Source organism: Manis pentadactyla, chromosome 13, assembly GCF_030020395.1.
Source record: "Manis pentadactyla isolate mManPen7 chromosome 13, mManPen7.hap1, whole genome shotgun sequence".
NCBI classification, from domain to species: domain Eukaryota; kingdom Metazoa; phylum Chordata; class Mammalia; order Pholidota; family Manidae; genus Manis; species Manis pentadactyla.
In genome coordinates this window covers 35,650,108-35,669,890 of record NC_080031.1, presented here as the reverse complement: position 1 = coordinate 35,669,890, position 19,783 = coordinate 35,650,108, and the positions used below count along the sequence as shown (strand labels likewise).

The following is a 19,783-nucleotide window of genomic DNA, read 5'->3' as shown; positions in this document are numbered from 1 at the left end:
TCACTTAAGTCTATGCGTATTTAGCAGTCTTCAGAATTTGTCATATTTAAATACATTTTACTTTCAAAACATAAGTGGGAATAAATATTTGTGAACTGTGCCAGTGCAGAGCATTATGAAGGCATTGTTTTAAAATGTAAAAATATGTGTTTTTTATTTTTAAATAGGAGTGGGACCTAAATATTTGGATATAAATCCTGAATGTGCATATGGGGTGGGGGGAGGTTAAGGGAGTGTTGCACCAAGGTAGGAACATAAATTGTGTGTCACACATTCTGAGGGGCTCTTTTAAGGAGAACCCAACTTTCTTTGGAAGCTCTGATCCTTCAAAAGGCAAAAGCAACCTTCAAAATACAGGCTCTGCTCCAGGAGCTCCTCCTTGCCTCTGAGGGCATCGGGAGGAAGTGACAAAGGGCCCCGGGGAAGCAGAGTCATCCTGGGCAGCTGGGACAGTCAGCAGGCAGGCCTCTACTCGCTGAAGCCATCAGGGTGTAACTTTGCTGTACTCGGTGCTCTGGAGAACAAGTCGGCAGAGCAGTTTAAGGCTCTTTTGCAAATCTTAGAAACAAAACCAACTGCTCTGATCAAAAGACAACCTTCTGCGCTGCCCTAACATACTTGATTATCAGAGACATTTCTTTTCCTCTTTTAAATTTTGGTTTAACTGAGAAATGATAGTGGATAATAGGTGACTCTCCCCAGAAGAAAATGGACTTCATTGTTTCACCAGTACATATTTACATTAGAAAGACCCAGCCAATGAAAAGTTGAAACTCTGATTCCCTATAATTAGTGTGTAAAAAGCCATGGGAACTTAGTGACTACACGAATTAATAAAAAGGCAAAAGGTTTTGCCATTTCTGCTTCAAATATGACAATTTCTTCTCTCAAATTTATGCACCTCCCAAATTATTCCATTAGTATTTTAATCCTACTTGTAAATGATTAAACTGTTCCCTCTATAACCCCATCTCATCCCTAGGAAAAAAGAAAAATGTTTTCCATTCATGTTTTAATTGGTTGCTAGCCAATAAATTCAAGAATAGTGTGCATGTATTGCATGTATCTTCTCCCCAGCCTTCCCTGGTAATTCCTGTTTCCTTGTGTCTTGTTATGGGACATCTAGTGCCTGTGACATATAGTGCTCAGCCCTCACCACAAAATTTCAGTAACTCCATCACCTCACAGATCCCTTCCACACAGTTCAGCAAGTGCCTGATAGTGTATGTCATGAGATTAAATGCAGTCTTCCTAGATGCCAGGCAGCATCTACAGTTATTCCTTTCTTCTTCCAGACCCCCAGTTATCCCAGTGATGCCCTCCCACGGTGGATACATGCTGAGCATGCACTTGCTGTTTCATGCCCCCACATACTCCACAGTGAAGTCACCCCTTCATGGGGGCCACTTACCCTCATGAACACGAACAAACATTTTCAAAGCTATTCAGCCATGTGCTACCAGTTCATTATGGCAATTTTAGGGGTATGGATTTTTCCCCTTACTCTTTCCTTTGTTGCAATCCCAAGGACCAGGGCACAGTGAAAAGACGAGGGAGCTAGTTCATAAAGCTCATGAACAACATGTACAATTAAATTTAAGATTGCCTCTTTCCTCTGAGGATCATCACGGTGCTCAGCATATAGTAGGTGCTCACTACACAGTTCAGTTGTGATTAGGGAGTGACAGCAGCCTTCCTGGAGTGTGTGCACACCCACTCCCCTGTTCCTTTAGGATGATTTTCTTCCCTTGAGATGCAGAGAACTTGGTGCATCCACCTAGCTGCTCTCTAGACATGCCCAAATTTGCCTGATCTATAGGGTGTACACACCAACTTACACAGTCCATCTGCAACCTCAGTTTACGTAAGCAAAAAGTTCAAATGAAATTTTGTACAATTAAAAAGGCAGATTATATTTTTTCCCCTTGGATTCTAATCTTTTTTCTCTCTCACTCATAGAAACCTCCCCTTTCCTAGTTCAATGGCTAGGCTCGAGTTAGAAGACCCAGAAAGCCAGGACACCTAGATTGAAGGAGAAGTCAAAGTAAAAGGATCCTTTTCTGGAAATACTCCTTCAGTGAGCCCAGCCGTGGTGTCCACAGACGAACAGTAGGGCTGCAGTGACAAGAGGGAAAAACAAGACAAGGGGAGTGGTTTTGAATTTCATCCTGGCTGGCTAGTGGTTCCCAGTTTATCCAGTTGATCATTATTATAATTTCACCAGCAATTATAAAATAATGACAAATAATCAGGCCCCAACCTTGGGATTCTGATTCAGAAGGTTGGAAGTAGGACACAAGAAGATCATTTATTTTTAATTCTCCTGGATATTTGGATGCTCATTCAGTTTGGAAACCACTGCAGCCTCGCTTCCTGTTCCCGCTGTGGTCAGGGCTGTCAGGATGCCTGGCATGGTGTTAGTAGCTGAAGTGGCAGCTGCTTTTTCACTATTTATCCAGCTTTTATTAAAGTCCTACTGGCATCAGATACTGTGTTTAGTGCTGGAGGTAAAATTGCAAGAATAGGGCAGGGTCCCTGCCTGGAGGGGACGTGAAGTGCAGTAGGGCCATTAAGTGACTGCGTACGGTGGCAGGCAGTGCCCCCCAGAACTCTACAGAGTGCCAGCCACATCACCATCTTCATGGATTCATCTCCTTATTATGGCAGTTTTCTGGCAAGTGACAGTTAGGATCTGAGGAAGGGATGCCCTTCCAGTTCACACAGGGATACCATCTGGCCTCGCTGTAGACTGGGTGACAGTCAAGTACACTGATGATTATGGCATACCACAGGGAGTGCTGGGGTGGATGTGTGTATTCCTGCCATCAGGACATATAAGAGAAGCACTTGACTCATACTGGAGGATCCAGAAGGCTTCCTGAAAGAAGGGAGCCAGTTTTTGAGGGACACACAGGACTGAGCTAGGCAATTAAGAGCTGGGAGGTTGCACCAGGCAGAAAGGATAACACAAGAAGGGTCAGAGACTGGAGAAAGCAGGAACTCATCTAGGTCACTGAAGTTCGGTGGCCCAGTATAAGGTGAGACTGATAACAGATGGGGTAGGAGAGGCCAGGACACAGGGCCTTACACATGCAGTGCTAAGGGGCCTGGACTTGACGCTGTAGACAGTGGGGAGCCATTAATCAGTTTTTCAGATAATACCATTCTTTTCCTTATTATATGTATACTACATATATAAACATATATACGCACACACATATATGCATATACATGTATATATAACAGATAAATTTACCCACAACCTACTGACCTGGACAAACACTAATGCTTTGCTATACTTTGTATGTGTGTATATGTGCGTATGTTTATATATTTTTTCATTGATAGTTTTAAAAACGAAAAGTGACATAATCAGATTTCCACTTTAGCTCAGTGGTTCTCAACCAGGGGCCATTTTGCCCCCAGAGGATAGTCAGCAGTGTCTGAAGATATTTTTGGTTCTCACAACTGAAAGGTAGGTGCTATTGGCACCTGGTAGGCAGGAGTCCAGGTCTCTTTGAACATCGTACAATGCCTGCGACAGGCCATCATGCCTAAGAGACACCAGTGTGCCAAGGCTGAGAGACTGCTCGAGCTGTAGCCCAACAACAGAACTGGGGGCCAAGACTCCGGTCAGAGAGGCCAGGTAACAGACTGTAGACTAAGACAGGGACAGTGAGGAGTGGCTCAAGTGGACAGACATGTGCCCAGTTAGAATGTAGACTCAGAGAACCTGGTAGTTGGCTGTGGTGGGTGGGGAAGAGGGAGTGGAGGTGAACTCTCCACTCTTAGGAAACTAGATGGCTGGTGATGAAGAATGTATGAGGAACTGATGTGCTGAGGACACAATGAACACATGTGCTCATTTATCAACAAGTCCTGCTGAACGAATAGCACGTGCAACACCGTGGAATAAAACTGCTGGTCCTTAACTCTCAGACTTCGGTCTTGTGAGACAAGGAGGTGCTAAGATGGGGAAGTCCCCTGGGTTCTGGGAGAATGTAGGAGGGGTATGTATCTTAGACTGAGTCCAGGTAAGTCTCCCAAAGAAAATGATGTGATGATTCTTCAAGGATGAAATAGTTATCCAGGCAAACAGCTGGTCAAAAAATGTTTTAGCAAAAGGATAAAATGTGCACATGCTCAGAGGCATGCAAATTCCCTGTGGCAGAGGGATGTACAAACGTGAGACATGAGGCTGTGGAGTGTGTAAGGACCAGGTAATACAGGGCAGTGTGAAAGCAGAGAGAAATTTGAACTTTCACTTGAGAGCAAAAAGGAGTCTTTACAACAAAGAAGTGGCATGATTCAGTTTATATTGCTCACTTTGGCCAAAGGGTGGAGAATGGATTGGATTGGGACAAAACCTGCAGATAGAAGAACAGTTAAGGGGACAGAGGGCTTATTGTAATAATAAAGGCAAAAGATGATAAATGTCTTAACTAAGATGAAGGCAGGGAGATGTAGGGATATGGAAGGTTTTGAAAGGGATTTCTAAGTTTGAATTAAAAGGATCTGTTGATTGATTGGATTACGGGAGGGTGTGGGAGGACATGGAGTCCATCTTTGAAACAGAAGGGCTGAGTTGCTGTGGTCTCTTCAGTGGCCGATGCTTAGAACATCCTCCACCAACATTTGGGGGACATCACCCAGGGTTCTGGTTAGAAAAGAATATTTATTAAAAAGAATATTCTTGAGCTACACCCTACTGAGTGAAAATTTTGGAATGGTATCTGCAAAGGTATGGAGACAAGAAAGAATATTTTACGGAGGTGGAATAAATTTGTTAAGTCTCGAGTATGGGTGCCTAGGGGAGAGGAGTATGAAAAGATGAGGCATGAAGAGTGAGGGGCTGTCTAGAGTCTCAGCAAGTGAAAGAACAGCCTGGAATTCAGTTTGGCTCCTGGCAGATTGAATTACTGGCCAGTAATTTGTTCAGATTTGGCTAATACCTTGGAAGATTTTAAGCACAGGATTGATAAGAACAAATCTGCATTTTAGGCAGATGTCTCCACTGGCGGTATGAGGATGGAGCTGGATCCAGGAGAGAAATTGTGGGAGTCTAATGTAAGGCAGAATGAGTGGAGTTGGTGAAGCAGGGACGTATGTGAGAGATCTTTAAGGTGTGGCATCAGCAGGACTTGTGGGTGAACGCAGAAGGAGAGGTAGCTTTGTATCCCTTGAAATCACCAACTCCAGAGGACTTTAACCAGCATAGCTCTTATGATACCACTGTTGCTTTTATTCACTCTTCAAGTAGAAGCCTTTCACATCAGAAACAGATGAATCTCTTAGGAGGGCCTGGGAGTGCGTGCAGAGACTCTGGGCCACCAAGCCTCTGAGTCCCCTACCCTGCTGCCCTACATCTTCAATGGCACACATGGCTTTGCACACCCCACGGGAGCGTGCATCCTTCCACCCACCACACACCCTCACACTCAGTGCTGCCAAGTCCCCGCTGTGTTCTAAGCATCCTCTGAAGTCGAGTCCTCCACCCACCTGCCACTCTGAGAAACCGATTCCTGCTGCCGCTGTCCTCCCTTCAGATCAGACCGGCATCTGGAGAGCTGGTGAGAGCGTTGAGCCGCACGGGTGCTCTGAGAGGGCTGCAGCCCCGCAGGGCTCGGAAAGAATCTCCGCAATCTGGCATGTCCTCTTGGCTCCAGGCAAATTGAATTTCGGGCCAGTTTCTGCTCTCCCTTGCTCTTTCCCACCTCCCGGCTTTTGCTCATGCTGTTCTTCACCTCTCAGGCCAGTCCAGTGGCCATCTTCTCCCTGTCCCTTCCCTGCGTATCCCCAGAGATTATCACTGGTGCCTCTGCATTTTCAGCACATTTTACTTACATCTCTTTATTGTCCTTATCACATCTTTGCTTGTATTTTGATTCTTTCTGTATCTAATCTTTCCTATTTTAAAAGCTCTCAGAGAATGGGGTCCCTATCCCAGTCATATCGATTTCCTCCAAAGCACTCCAGCTAGTGCCTAGCATGTGGGCGGCATGCATGCGGGCTCAATAAAGCTGAAGGGAGAAGAAGAATAAAAATAAAAGCAGTACTTAGCTTCTAGATATTATTAGTATAGTGTGGTATTTCAGAGTATTATGAAAAAACATGATACTAATTTCAATTTCTGTTTAAAATTTGAGCTAAACTGTAAAATACATATGGATGCCTTTAAGATATGAAATTGTTTGGCCTTCCAGGTTTTACGCTCAACGTCCATGACCCATGAAGCAGCTGGGAGTTTGAATGAAGGAAAACTGCATTTTGCCACTTTTGACTGATCTGACCTAACATTACAGTTTGTTTAATTCTTTATTCCCTTTACTGCTCCCTTAGTGAAGAAGACCTGATTTCATACAGAGCAGTGAGTCGTCACGGTCCATTAAGCCTTGGGCTGTAATTCAGGCAGAGCACCCCTTGGCATAGGCTTATAAACTTAAAAGATAAACATCTGTGGACCTATGTTTCATAAAATTTTTGCCTTCTACTGAATTTGAGAGAAGCAACACAAATAGTGAAAGTATAATTGTTCTCCAAAATGGTTTCATAATAAGTCATTTTTATAAAAATAAACATCCAGAAGCCATCTTTATAGGGTTTACTTTTTAAAACTTCCCTTATGAGTTATTAAGTCTGGTCCTGACCTGATCCTCTCTTTAAAATGGAAATGGACAGACACAGAAAAGCTGTTTCCCATTTGCAAGAAGAGTCAGTGTGCCATACCGGATCAGAAGAGAGGCTCTGGGTTCAGTGATTCTGTGGCCAGGGCTGAGCTCAGCCATTAACTGCATGCCTTGGTCAATGTCTTCTAACTTCTCTGTGCTTCCATCTCCTGGTTTGTACAATGGAAGTAGTCACAGCATATCCACTTCACAAAAGTGATGTGTTTAAACAAGGTAACCTGGGCGTTCAGCATGAGAACACTGCCTGACACAGAGTAAGCACTCAGCAAATGTGACTATTTTTGTTATTCATCTTTATGCTATGTTCCAATACAAATCCACCATTACATAATTTCTTCTTGCCTGAGTGGCGAAGATGCAAAACATTGATCCTAAGCAATTACAGGAAAAGGTTTCTGAAACTTTTTCAACAATGCACTAACCAAAAAAATGTCTTCCTACAGAACATCAGGAGTTTATCTTCTCAAGATGTCAAGCTATCACGGCAAATGTGCTGTTGATTTTCCTCCTGGTGAAAGTCAGGCACTTCTTCAAAGAAATTATTTCAAATTCTTTCCACAGATGTGATGGCCACGTAGGACCTCCTGTGTCTGTGAGGCAAACTATTACAGTAAGTAACCAGAAACGAAAGGAATTCAGAATTAACATAATCCTGGTTGGTCACCTATTTAAATAGGATTCTCTTTGGTCCAGTCTTAAATTCACTTTGGGAGCTGAGATTTCCCGCAGGCCGAGCCCAGAGACCCCCAGCTGCGGGTGGTTTCTGGTTGGCTCTGGTGCTGAGATGCTCAGCCAGCCAGTGCTGCCAGGAAGGAGGAGGCTACCACGTGTCCCCTCCACCATCAGTGGCATCTCCGGTATCTTTCCACTCACACCCCTGGACAGCCCTGAAGTGCTGGGCAGAGGAAGAGGCAAGGGGCACCCCCTGCCACTTTGCAGGCCCGTGCGGGTCCAGGCTGGGTGTTTTCTGGGTAAGATTATCATTTGTATTCAAAAAGGAACCACTGATAGGTGAGACGCACTTGGCCAGAACGAATTTACAAGAGGGGACTGACCCAACATGACCCTCCAGCAAGGGCTTACATTGAAGTTTATCTGTCTTCGGCGTTTCTAAGTTGAGCAGCAGTAAGTTTTCTGTGTCTTGCTTTTTGGTAGTCATAACTTTTAATCTAGATATGCCAGTGTCTTTCTGTGTGACTCGTGTGATTTGGAGACCAAAGAAAGAGAATTCTGGAAGAGACATAAGAGTGCAGGAGGAGAATAGAGACATTTTTCAGTTTTCTGTGGCCTTAGTACCAGTACCAACCTTTCTGCCTCTCTGTTTACAAAAGGCATGGGGTAGAATTCTGGTGAGGAGTGCATATACACAGAGGTTCTTTATGTCAAAAACAGAAGTGAGCGCCTTTCCTCATCAGAGTAATGTCACTTCTCTCTGAATATCACTGGCTACTCCCTTTCTCCTTTATGTGCTCGAGCCCCAGCCATGACTCCAGCACCAACACCCGCTAATGAACTTACTCTCACCTGGGCACCTGACCTAGATTGCTTCATTTAGAACCTCAGAGGAAATGTGTGAAGTAGGTACTATTATTACCCCCATTTTAAAGATGAAGAAACTGAGGGTTAGAGAATTTAAAGATCATGTTCACGGTCACTGGGAAATGGTAAAGTAAAGATTAGAAAATCTGGGTATTTAACTCCACAGCCAAAAGTCAATAATGCCTGTAGCTCCATCAGCCCTGAAGCACCGTTTGTTCATGAACCCCAGTTTCTTGCTGCCCGCAGACTCTCCTTTGGGGAGTGGACCCAATTGCCATACATCCAGTTTTGCTCTCTAAGAGGGCAGAGACCTTCTTCAGGATGCTTCAAACTTGGATTTTCCTTGAGAAGTGCTCAGAGCTAACTGTCCTCCACCATTTGAAAGCCATGGGATCTGAAGCAGATGAAGAATATAACAAGAAATGCAAATGCCTAGAAGTTAAAGAACAGTAGAGCTAATTTGGAATTCTCAGGATTTGAAAGTCCAGTGTGAGGATTAATAGGTATCTTTCTTTGGCACTCTTGATTGCTGCTTGCATTTAATCATTTCACTACTCAGAAGATATCAATCTAAAAGAAGAAATGATTTATTGCAGCATTATTCACAATAGCCAAGATATGAAAGCAACCTAAGTGTGCACTGACAGACAAATAGGTAGAGATGTGGTACATACACACTATGGAATATTACTCAGCCATAAAAGAAAATGGAATCTTGCCATCACAACATGGATGGACCTAGAGGGCTTAATGGCTCAGTGACATAAACCAACAGAGAAAGACAGATACCATGTGATTTCACTCATATATGGAATCCAAAAAACAAACAAATAAATACACAAAAACAGAAACAGACTCATAAATATAGAAAACAAACTAGCTATTGCCAGAGGAGGATGGATGAAATAGGTAAGGAGGATTAAGAGATATAAGCTTCCAGTTATAAAATAAATAAGTCATGGGGATAAGAGTCAAGGGAATATAGCAGTAATATTGTAATGACTTTGGTGACAGATGATAACTACAGTTATTGTGGTGAGTATTTTGTATGTATATAAATGCTGAATCAACATACTGTACACCTGAAACTAATAAAATGTATGTCAGCTGTACTTCAATTAAAGATAATTAATTAATTAATTTAAATAAGAGGTAAGAAGAGTTGAGATAATAAATGAAACTCAATCCAGTGATTGTTGATCAGAAGTAATAACTTTTATTAAAAAACTAGGAGAGAGAAAATAATGAAGCTACTAAGACAAAGGTTTTATATGACATGTAGATTTCCATTATTCATTCATGAAAAGTCCTATCCCCTTAGCCTGCAGGCAGCAGGAAATTGGCCAAGATTTGAGGTAATAAACTTCCCATCACTTGGTTGGCAGCTTGGCAAGAATGATGTCAAGGGGATTCTGGCATTTATAAAGATTGTACATTATTAGATGACCTTCCATTCAAAAGAGGAGAAAACTGCCATTTAAACATTTGCATTGACTTAAAAGAAGCAAAGGGTTTTCTGAAAATACAGTATTTTTAGAGTTACAGTGAAATAGATCATGTAGCTCAGAGTTTCTCTCAACTTCAACACTACTGACATTTTAGACTAAGTGACTTCTCTGTCATGGGGGCTGTCCTCTGGTTGTGGCATCCTTGGCCTCTCCCTGCTAGATGCTAGACTTTCTCCTCCTCTCAATTGTGACAATCAAAAATATCTGCAGAAATTGCCAGATGTTCCTTGAGGAGCCAGTTGCCCCCAGTTGAGAACCACCTTCTTGCCGGTGAGGAATCCAAGGTTAAAGCCGTCACTGTCCCTTAGCCACTTGATCATTCCTCACCTCCGAACAAGTTTTGGCTGGGCCTACTGTTAGGTGATATGCCAGCTCTGTACCCCTAGAAACACACCTTCAACAGACATGCCACACTAGACCATGGCAAGCCCCCTGAGGCCAGGACTGAGATGGGACTATTTCTTTCCTGTATAGAAACAATAGTATTCTGCAGCAGGGTAACCATATTATAACTCCTTTCAGTTTCCCAGACCCAATTTCAGTGTCTGTATGGGGTGGGGAGGACAAGAGGCGTGTCCCCACGCATATCAACACCAAGCAATTCTCAAACACCAGCAGGGGTCTGGAACTCAACTCAGTTCTGGTGCTATGTGCCTGGAGACAGCACCAGAGTCCCGCGTTAGGGGCTCCCTTCTCTAAGACTGCCCTCTACCCATCGGCTCCAGGCACCAGTCACCAGTCACAAGCCCCCAGCAGTTCCCTGTGCTTCTGACCCACCGGCAACAGATTGGAGGTTCCCATGACCTCCCCCTTAGGCTCAATTCATTGCTAGCGCAGCTCACGAACTCAGGAAAACATATTTACCAGTTTAATAAAGAATACTGTAAAGGATACAAGTTAACAACCAGATGAAGAGATGCCCAGGGCAAGGTCCCAAATAAAGGAGCTTCTCTCCTCATGGAGCTTGGGGGCACCTGGAGGCGCTCTGGTTCCCCAAGCATGGAGCGTCTCTCCAGCAGAAAACAGGGTCCCAGAGAGCTCTTCTAAGAGGGTTTTGTGAGGGCTTCATTGCATAGTCATGATTGACTATACTATTGGCCATTGGTTGATTCAACCTCCAACCCCCTTCAGGGAGGTCCAAAAGTCTCTCATTAACATGACAAAACAACCATATCACATTACAGACTCTGCAGTGTGTTCAGGAACTGTGAACATATTTGGATGAAGACCAAATATACCTGGGAAATATATACTTGGTCATCTGAATGACCAAATACATATTTCTTTTTTTTAAAATTTTGTTATTATTAATCTATAATTACATGAAGAACATTATGTTTACGAGACTCCCTGCTTCACCAAGTCCCCCCCCACAAACCCCATTACACTCACTGTCCTTCAGCATAGTAAGATGTTGTAGAATCACTACTTGTCTTCTCTGTGTTGCACAGCCCTCCCCATCACCCCCCCCACATTACACATGCTAAACATAACGCCCCCTTTCTTCTCCCCTGCCCTTATCCCTCCCATTCCCTCCCATTCTCCCCAGTCCCTTTCCCTTTGGTAACTGTTAGTCCATTCTTGGGTTCTGTGATTCTGCTGCTGTTTTGTTCCTTCAGTTTTTCCTTGTTCTTACACTGCACATATGAGTGAAATCATTTGGTATTTGTCTTTCTCCGCTTGGCTTATTTCACTGAGCATAATACCCTCTAGCTCTATCCGTGTTGTTGCAAATGGTAGGATTTGTTTTCTTCTTATGGCTGAATGATATTCCAGTGTGTATAATACGTACCACATCTTCTTTATCCATTCATCTACTGATGGACACTTAGGTGGCTTCCATTTCTTGGCTATTGTAAATAGTGCTGTGATAAATAGGGGTGCATCTGTCTTTTTCAAACTGGGCTGCTGCATTCTTAGGGTAAATTCCTAGAAGTGGAATTCCTAGGTCAAATGGCATGTCTATTTTGAGCTTTTTGAGGAACCTCCATACTGCTTTCCACAATGGTTGTACTAATTTACATTCCCACCAGCAGTGTAGGAGGGTTCCCCTTTCTCCACAACCTCGACAACATTTGTTTTTGTTTGTCTTTTGGATGGTAGCCATCCTTACTGGTGTGAGGTGATATCTCATTGTGGTTTTAATTTGCATTTCTCTGATGACTAGCGATGTGGAGCATCTTTTCATGTGTCCATTGGACATCCGAATTTCTTCTGTGGAGAACTGTCTGCTCAGCTCCTCTGCCCATTTTTCAATTGAATTATTTGCTTTTTGTTTGTTCAGGTGCATGAGCTCTTTATATATTTTGGATGTCAAGGCATTATCGGATCTGTCATTTACGAATATATTCTCCCATACTGTAGGGTACCTTTTTGTTCTATTGATGGTGTCCTTTGCTGTACAGAAGCTTTTCAGCTTGTTATAGTCCCACTTGTTCATTTTTGCTTTTGTTTTCCTTGCCCGGGGAGATATGTTCATGAAGAAGTCGCTCATGTTTATGTCCAAGAGATTTTTTTGCCTATGTTTTTTGTAAGAGTTTTATGGTTTCATGACTTACATTCAGGTCTTTGATCCATTTTGAATTTACTTTCGTGTGTGGAGTTACACAGTGATGCAGTTTCATTCTCTTACATGTAGCTGTCCAGTTTTACCAGCACCATCTGTTGAAGAGACTGTCATTTCCCCATTGTATGTTCATGGCTCCTTTATCGAATATTAATTGACCATATATGTTTGGGTTCATGTCTGGAGTCTCTATTCTGTTCCACTGGTCTATGGCTCTGTTCTTGTGCCAGTACCAAATTGTCTTGATTACTGTGGCTTTGTAGTAGAGCTTGAAGTTGGGGAGCGAGATCCCCCCCACTTTATTCTTCCTTCTCAGGATTGCTTTGGCTAATCGGGGTGTCCGGTGTTTCCATATGAGTTTTTGAACTATTTGTTCCAGTTTGTTGAAGAATGTTGTTGGTAATTTGATAGGGATTGCATCAAATCTGTATGTTGCTTTGGGCAGGATGGCCATTTTGACGATATTAATTCTTCCTAGCCAGGAGCATGGGATGAGTTTCCATTTGTTAATGTCCTCTTTAATTTCTCTTAAGAGTGTCTTATAGTTTTCAGTGTATAGGTCTTTCACTTCTTTGGTTAGGTTTATTCCTAGGTATTTTATTCTTTTTGATGCAATTGTGAATGGAATTGTCTTCCTGATTTCTCTTTCTATTAGTTCATTGTTAGTGTATAGGAAAGCCACAGATTTCTGTGTGTTAATTTTGTATCCTGCAACTTTGCTGTATTCTGATAGCAGTTCTAGTAGTTTTCGAGTGGAGTCTTTAGGGATTTTTATGTGCAATATCGTGTCATCTGCAAATAGTGACAGTTTAACTTCTTCTTTACCAATGTGCATTCCTTGTATTTCTTTGTTTTGTCTAATTGCCATGGCTAGGACCGCCATTACTATGTTAAATACCAGTGGGGAGAGTGGGCATCCTTCTCTTGTTCCCGATCTCAGAGGAAAAGCTTTCAGCTTCTCACTGTTCAGTATGATGTTAGCTGTGGGTTTATCATATGTGGCCTTTATTATGTTGAGGTACTTGCCCTCTATACCCATTTTGCTGAAAGTTTTTATCATGAATGGATGTTGAATTTTGTTGAATGCTTTTTCAGCATATATGGAGGTGATCATCTGGTTTTTGTCCTTCTTTTTGTTGATGTGGTGGATGATGTTGATGGATTTTCAAATGTTGTACCATCCTTGCATCCCTGGGATGAACCCCAGTTGGTCATGGTGTACGATCCTTTTGATATATTTTTGAATCTGGTTTGCTAATATTTTGTTGAGTATTTTTGCATCTATGTTCATCAGGGATATTGGTCTGTAATTTTCTTTTTTGGTGGGGTCTTTGCCTTGTTTTGGTATTAGGATGATGTCTTCATAGAATGAGTTTGGGAGTATTCCCTCCTCTTCTATTTTTTGGAAAACTTTAAGGAGAATGGGTATTATGTCTTCTCTGTATGTCTGATAAAATTCCGAGGTAAATCCATCTGGCCTGGGGGTTTTGTTCTTGGGTAGGTTTTTGATTACCGCTTCAATTTCTTTGTTGGTAATAGGATTGTTTAAATTTTCTGTTTCTTCCTTGGTCAGTCTTGGAAGGTTGTATTTTTCTAGAAAGTTGTCCATTTCTTCTAGGTTTTCCAGATTCTTAGCATATAGGTTTTCATAGTATTCTCTAATAATTCTTTGTATTTCTGTGGAGTCTGTCATCATTTTTCCTTTCTCGTTTCTGATTCTGTTGATGTGTGTTCATTCTCTTTTTCTCTTAATAAGTCTGGCTAGAGGCTTATCTATTTTGTGTATTTTCTCAAAGAACCAGCTCTTGATTTCATTGGTTTTTTTCTATTGTTTTATTCTTCTCAATTTTGTTTATTTCTTCCCTGATCTTTATTATGTCCCTCCTTCTGCTGACTTTAGACCTCATTTGCTCTTCTTTTTCCAAATTTGATAATTGTGATGTTAGACTATTCATTTGGGATTGTTCTTCCTTCTTTAAGTATGCCTGGATTGCTATATACTTTCCTTTTAAGACTGCTTTCGCTGCGTCCCACAGAAGTTGGGGCTTTGTGTTGTTGTTGTCATTTGTTTCCATATATACCTTTATCTCCATTTTAATTTGTTCATTGATCCATTGATTATTTAGGAGCATGTTGTTAAGCCTCCATGTGTTTGTGAGTCTTTTTGTTTTCTTTGTACAATTTATTTCTAGTTTTATACCTTTATGGTCTGAAAAGTTGGTTGATAAAATTTCGATCTTTTGGAATTTACTGAGGCTCTTTTTGTGGCCTAATATGTGGTCTATTCTGAAAAATGTTCCATGTGCACTTGAGAAGAATGTGTATGCTGTTGCTTTTGGATGTAGAGTTCTATAGATGTCTATTAGGTCCATCTGCTCTACTGTGTTGTTCAGTGCCTCCGTGTCCTTACTTATTTTCTGTCTGGTGGATCTACCCTTTGGAGTGAGTGGCATGTTGAAGTCTCCTAAAATGAATGCATTGTATTCTATTTCCTCCTTTAGTTCTCTTAGTATTTGTTTCACATATGCTGGTGCTCCTGTGTTGGGTGCATATATACTTATAATGGTTATATCCTCTTGTTGGACTGAGGCCTTTATCATTATGTAATGTCCTTCTTTATTTCTTGTTACTTTCTTTGTTTTGAAGTCTATTTTGTCTGTTACTAGTACTGCAACACCTGCTTTTTTCTCCCTGTTGTTTGCATGAAATATCTTTTTCCATCCCTTGACTTTTAGTCTGTGCATGTCTTTGGGTTTGAGGTGAGTTTCTTGTAAGCAGCATATAGATGGGTCCTGCTTTTTTATCCATTCTATTACTCTGTGTCTTTTGATTGGTGCATCCAGACCATTTACATTTAGGGTGATTATTGAAAGATATGTACTTATTGCCATTGCAGGCTTTAGATTCGTGGTTACCAAAGGTTCAATGTTAGTTTCTTTAGTATCTTACTGTCTAACTCAACTCACTTATTGAGCTGTTATAAACACTGTCTGGTGATTCTTTATTTCTCTCCCTTCTTATTCCTCCTCCTCCGTTCTTTATATGTCGTTGTTTTATTCTGTGCTCTTTTGTGTTTCCTTTAACTGCTTTTGTGGGTAGTTGATTTTATTTTTTGCCTTTAGTTAGTATTTTGTTCGTCTGCTTTCTTTGCTGTGATTTTATTTTCTCTGGTGACATCTGTTTAGCCTTAGGAGTGCTCCCATCTAGAGCAGTTCCTCTGTAGAGGTGGTTTGTGGGAGGCAAATTCTCTCAATTTTGCTTGTCTGGGAATTGTTTAATCCCTCCTTCAGATTTAAATGATAATTTTGCTGGATACAGTATTCTTGGTTCAAGGCCCTTCTGTTTCATTGCATTAAATATATCATGCCATTCTCTTCTGGCCTGTAAGGTTTCTGTTGAGAAGTCTGATGATAGCCTGATGGGTTTTCCTTTGTGGGTGACCTTTTTCCTCTCTCTATCTGCCTTTAAAACTCTGTCTTTGTCCTTGATCTTTGCCATTTTAATTATCATGTGTCTTGGTGTTGTCCTCCTTGGGTTCCTTTGGTTGGGAGTTCTGTGTACTTCCGTGGTCTGATCGATTATTTCCTCCCCCATTTTGGGGAAGTTTTCTGCAATTATTTCTTCAAATACACTTTCTATCCCTTTTTCTCTCTTTTCTTCTTCTGGTACCCCTATAATATGGATATTGTTCCTCTTGGATTGGTCACACAGTTCTCTTAATATTGTTTCATTTCTTGAGATCCTTTTATCTCTCTCTGCATCAGCTTCTATGCATTCGTGTTCTCTGGTTTCTATTCCATCAATGCCCTCCTTCATCTTATCCATTCTGCTTATAAATCCTTCCAGATATTGTTTCATTTCTTTAATCTCCCTCTGGACATCATCCCTTAGCTCTTGCATATTTCTCTGCAGTTCCATCATCATGGTTATGGCCTTTATTTTCAATTTTTTCAGGAAGATTGGTTAGGTCTATCTCCTTCTCAGGGGTTGTCTCTGTGATTTTGGTCTGGATCAAATTCTTCTGCCTTTTCATGGTGATAGAGGTAGTTGTGGGGAGCTGGCGCGTGTGTCAGCTTGGAGAATGTCCCTTCTTGCTGGTTTGTGGCCTTCCTCTCCTGGGAGAACAGCAACCTCTGCCGGCTTCTGCTGTGCAGCTGCGTGCCGACGGGGCCTCTGATTCTTGCCCAGCCGGCCGCTGTGGAGTTAAGCTCCATGGTTGCTGTGGGCCTGGCCAGCCTCAGTCTGCTGCTCCACTATGGCAGAGACGCATCCGAGGGGAAACAGGCAGGAGGCTGTTTATCGCCACGAGGGGCCTCCGAGCTGTGCTGCCGCCCAGGGGGTTAGGGTGCCTGGAGTTCCCTGGGATTCCCAGCTGCTGGGCTAAGTGTCCCAGGACACTTCCATCCAGCTGCAGGGTCCCTGTCCCTTTAAGACTTTCAAAAAGCACTTGCTTTTCTTTGTCACAGGGGTGCCAGCTTCGGGATCCGCTCAAAGGTCTTACTGTCCTGTTTCCCTAGTATCCAGCACCCCACACACTGTGTGTCTGCGCTCTGGTGTGGATGGCTAGGGCTGGGTGTTTAGCAGTCCTGGGCTCCCTCTCCCTCCCTGCTCCGACTTCTCTCCTCCTGCTGGGAGCTGGGGTGAGGGGTGCTCGGGTCCCACCGGGCCACGGCTTGTGTCTTACCCCCTTTGCGAGGCACTGTGTTCTCACAGGTGTGGATGTAGTCTGGCTGTTTTCCTGTGTCTTCTGGTCTCTCTTTTAGGAATAGTTGTATTTGTTCTATTTTCAAAAATATATATGATTTTTGGAGAAGATTTCTGCTGCTCTACTCACACCGTCATCTTGGCTCCCCCAAATACATATTTCTTATGACTCATTACATCCCAGGGACTGTGTCTACTCACTGTGCATCCCCACTGCCTGACATAACCTGAGCACCCAGAAACTGAAAGAAGAAATGAATGAGGGGTTTGAAACCACAAGGTGCAGGGGTGGATTCAACTTTTTCAGAAAAGTGGACACAGAACAAATTCAGGATCACCTTGAAAAGTTAAGTTGTTGACTTTATCAAGGCGTTTGATAACATCAGTGAGCTCAGGCTTCAGCTCCACCTGCTGTTCTACAGGTCTGGCTGCCCCAGGAAGCTCTCCAACAGTCTAAGGTTATTCTGTAATAGAAGGCTAGTTTGTCTCATCATGTCAGGACTGCAGGCAATATATCAGCAGAGTGAACGGGGTAGAGTAAATGCCTCCTTTTGCTCAGCCTGTTTATGTAACATGTTTGAGAATGTAACTGAGATCCAAAAAGCCAGCATTTTGAGACTCTGGCTTCTAATCCTATGGGATACTTTTCCAGCTCATTAGACTGCAGGCATCTGCAGGATTCCTCCAGGAAACCTTCTACAGCCACAAAAGAATAGTAATGGCTAATTTAGATAAGGACTTACTAAGTGCTAGACCCCGTTCTTAAGTTTTACAACTCTTAGTTCATTTTGTCCTCACAGCAGCTCTGTGAGGTGGAAGAGTTTTTGCCGAGGTAATTACTATTTAAAAACTTTTTATTTTACCAAGAAAGAAACTAAGGTACAGAAAGGTTAAATAACTTGCCCAAAGTTACATAGATATTCAGGGGCAGAACCAGGATTTGGGCCTGTGTAGAACTCATGTGCTTAACCATTATGCTTCCTGCCTCAGACATGCTTTTCTGAGCCCTAATATTGCAAAAAATATTTGGTGACTCTATTTCTGTAATAATCTTTACTAGAAATCTTATATATGTAATTTTCTACCTTGCTATATCATAAATCAATCCATAACTATGTGCACGGAGGCCATGGAATGTTTAAAGCCAGGTTCTTATCTTCAGAAAGTTTACCACCTAATTGGAGATATGTAAAATATCAGTAAAAAACAACAAAGGGGAAAGAACGGGGTTGGGGATAAATCATATGAGCTGTTGGACTCAGCAACCCAAGGCTCAATTTTTTCATCTGCAAAATGGGAATGACAGTCCTTACCTAATTTACAAATTTTTACTAAAGACCAAATGAGGGAGGATATTTTGGAAGTATATTACAAACTGAATAAGTAAGTAATTTTGTTCAACTATTAGATAGCTGGTGCCAAATGAGTATACAAAAATGTGTTAGAGAAGTTCAGAAGTGGGAAATAGTATTGTGGGAAGAATAGTCCTGGAATTCAATTCAGCAAATATTAGTCTGTCTCTTATATGCTGATGCTGTATTAGGTGCTCATAATACAACAGTGGATACTGTGCTTTATTAGTTATTTTGGAGATTAGTCCACTTCCAGGGTCATGATTCATTTGTCTTCAAATCCCTGGTGGTATCCTAGGTTGGAGTGGGGACTGACATGTGTGGGAGGAGAGAAGTTTAGTGGTAAAGTAAAAGTGGAAAGAATGTAAACAACATTCTTTTGCTGCACAGGGTCCTCCATGCCAGGAATGAAAAAGAGGCTTCATCTTCTATGGCAACTTCATGACATGACACATTATTTTGGGGGGGGATTCTGAGTCCAAGATTCAGCCCTGACTGAGGATCCAGAGGGCTCTGGACCCAGAGGGATTTACCTCTGGTGTAGGTAACAGAAAAGTTCAGATGCTTCCCAACATCTCTAAGACCTGTGCTTGGCCTCAGAAGATCCCTATAGCTAGGATATAGTACACTAATAAACTAATTTTAAAAAGTAGAGAGAGGCGATTCAGCCTGGGCTCTGGAACCGAACAGACTGGGAATGAATCCTTTCCGCCACCAGTGTGACCTGAAGCAAATGACCTGACCTCTTGAAACCTCATTTGTCTCAAGTGCAGTTTCCTCAAAGTGGGAATAATAGTAGTACCAACCTCATAGTGTTGTTAAAATAAAGAAATTAAATAACCCATATAAAGCTCTGAGCACATTGTCTAGAATAATCAATGTGTAGTTGCTATGTCTGCTAGTAACAATGATAACAATAATATCATCTCCCTTATAGTTTAAATAAAAGGGTCTGTAGAGCAGTGATAGTGTTCAGTTTTCTCTGTGTCTGATACCAATCATTGCCTAGCAAGTTACTCTTTTTTTTTTGTGAGAGGGCATCTCTCATATTTATTGACCAAATGGTTAACAACAATAAAATTCTGTATAGGGGATTCAATGCACAATCATTAATCAACCCCAAGCCTAACTCTCAACAGTCTCCAATCTTCTGAAGCATAACAAACAAGTTCTTACATAGTGAATAAGTTCTTACATGGTGAACAGTGCAAGGGCAGTCATATCACAGAAACTTTTGGTTTTGATCACGCATCATGAACTATAAACAATCAAGTCAGATATGATTATTCATTTGATTTTTATACTTGATTTATAATTGAGAAATTGGGAATCAACAGAGGTGAGGCTTAGAACCTCACCCCCCCTGTTTTGAGAGAAATCTGCATCCATGGATGTTTTGTTGCCCTTGTCTAGCTTGGATTTAAACTT

At 42.0% G+C, this 19,783-nt stretch overlaps 1 protein-coding gene across 11 annotated transcripts in view; it reads left to right on the top strand.

Annotated features, from left to right (window-relative positions):
• Positions 1 to 19,783, top strand: part of EXPH5 (exophilin 5) — a 74,628-nt gene that overhangs the window by 41,891 nt on the left and 12,954 nt on the right. For 7 of the 11 annotated variants that reach the window (XM_036902647.2, XM_036902646.2, XM_036902650.2 and 4 more), the window contains one exon: positions 7,248 to 7,296. In XM_036902647.2, the coding sequence (XP_036758542.2) occupies positions 7,248 to 7,296 (49 nt within the window). Of the gene's footprint in view, positions 1 to 7,129; positions 7,297 to 19,783 lie in introns of all 11 variants that reach the window. The other 4 variants (XM_057490689.1, XM_036902653.2, XM_057490687.1 and 1 more) reach the window with 1 other exon arrangement.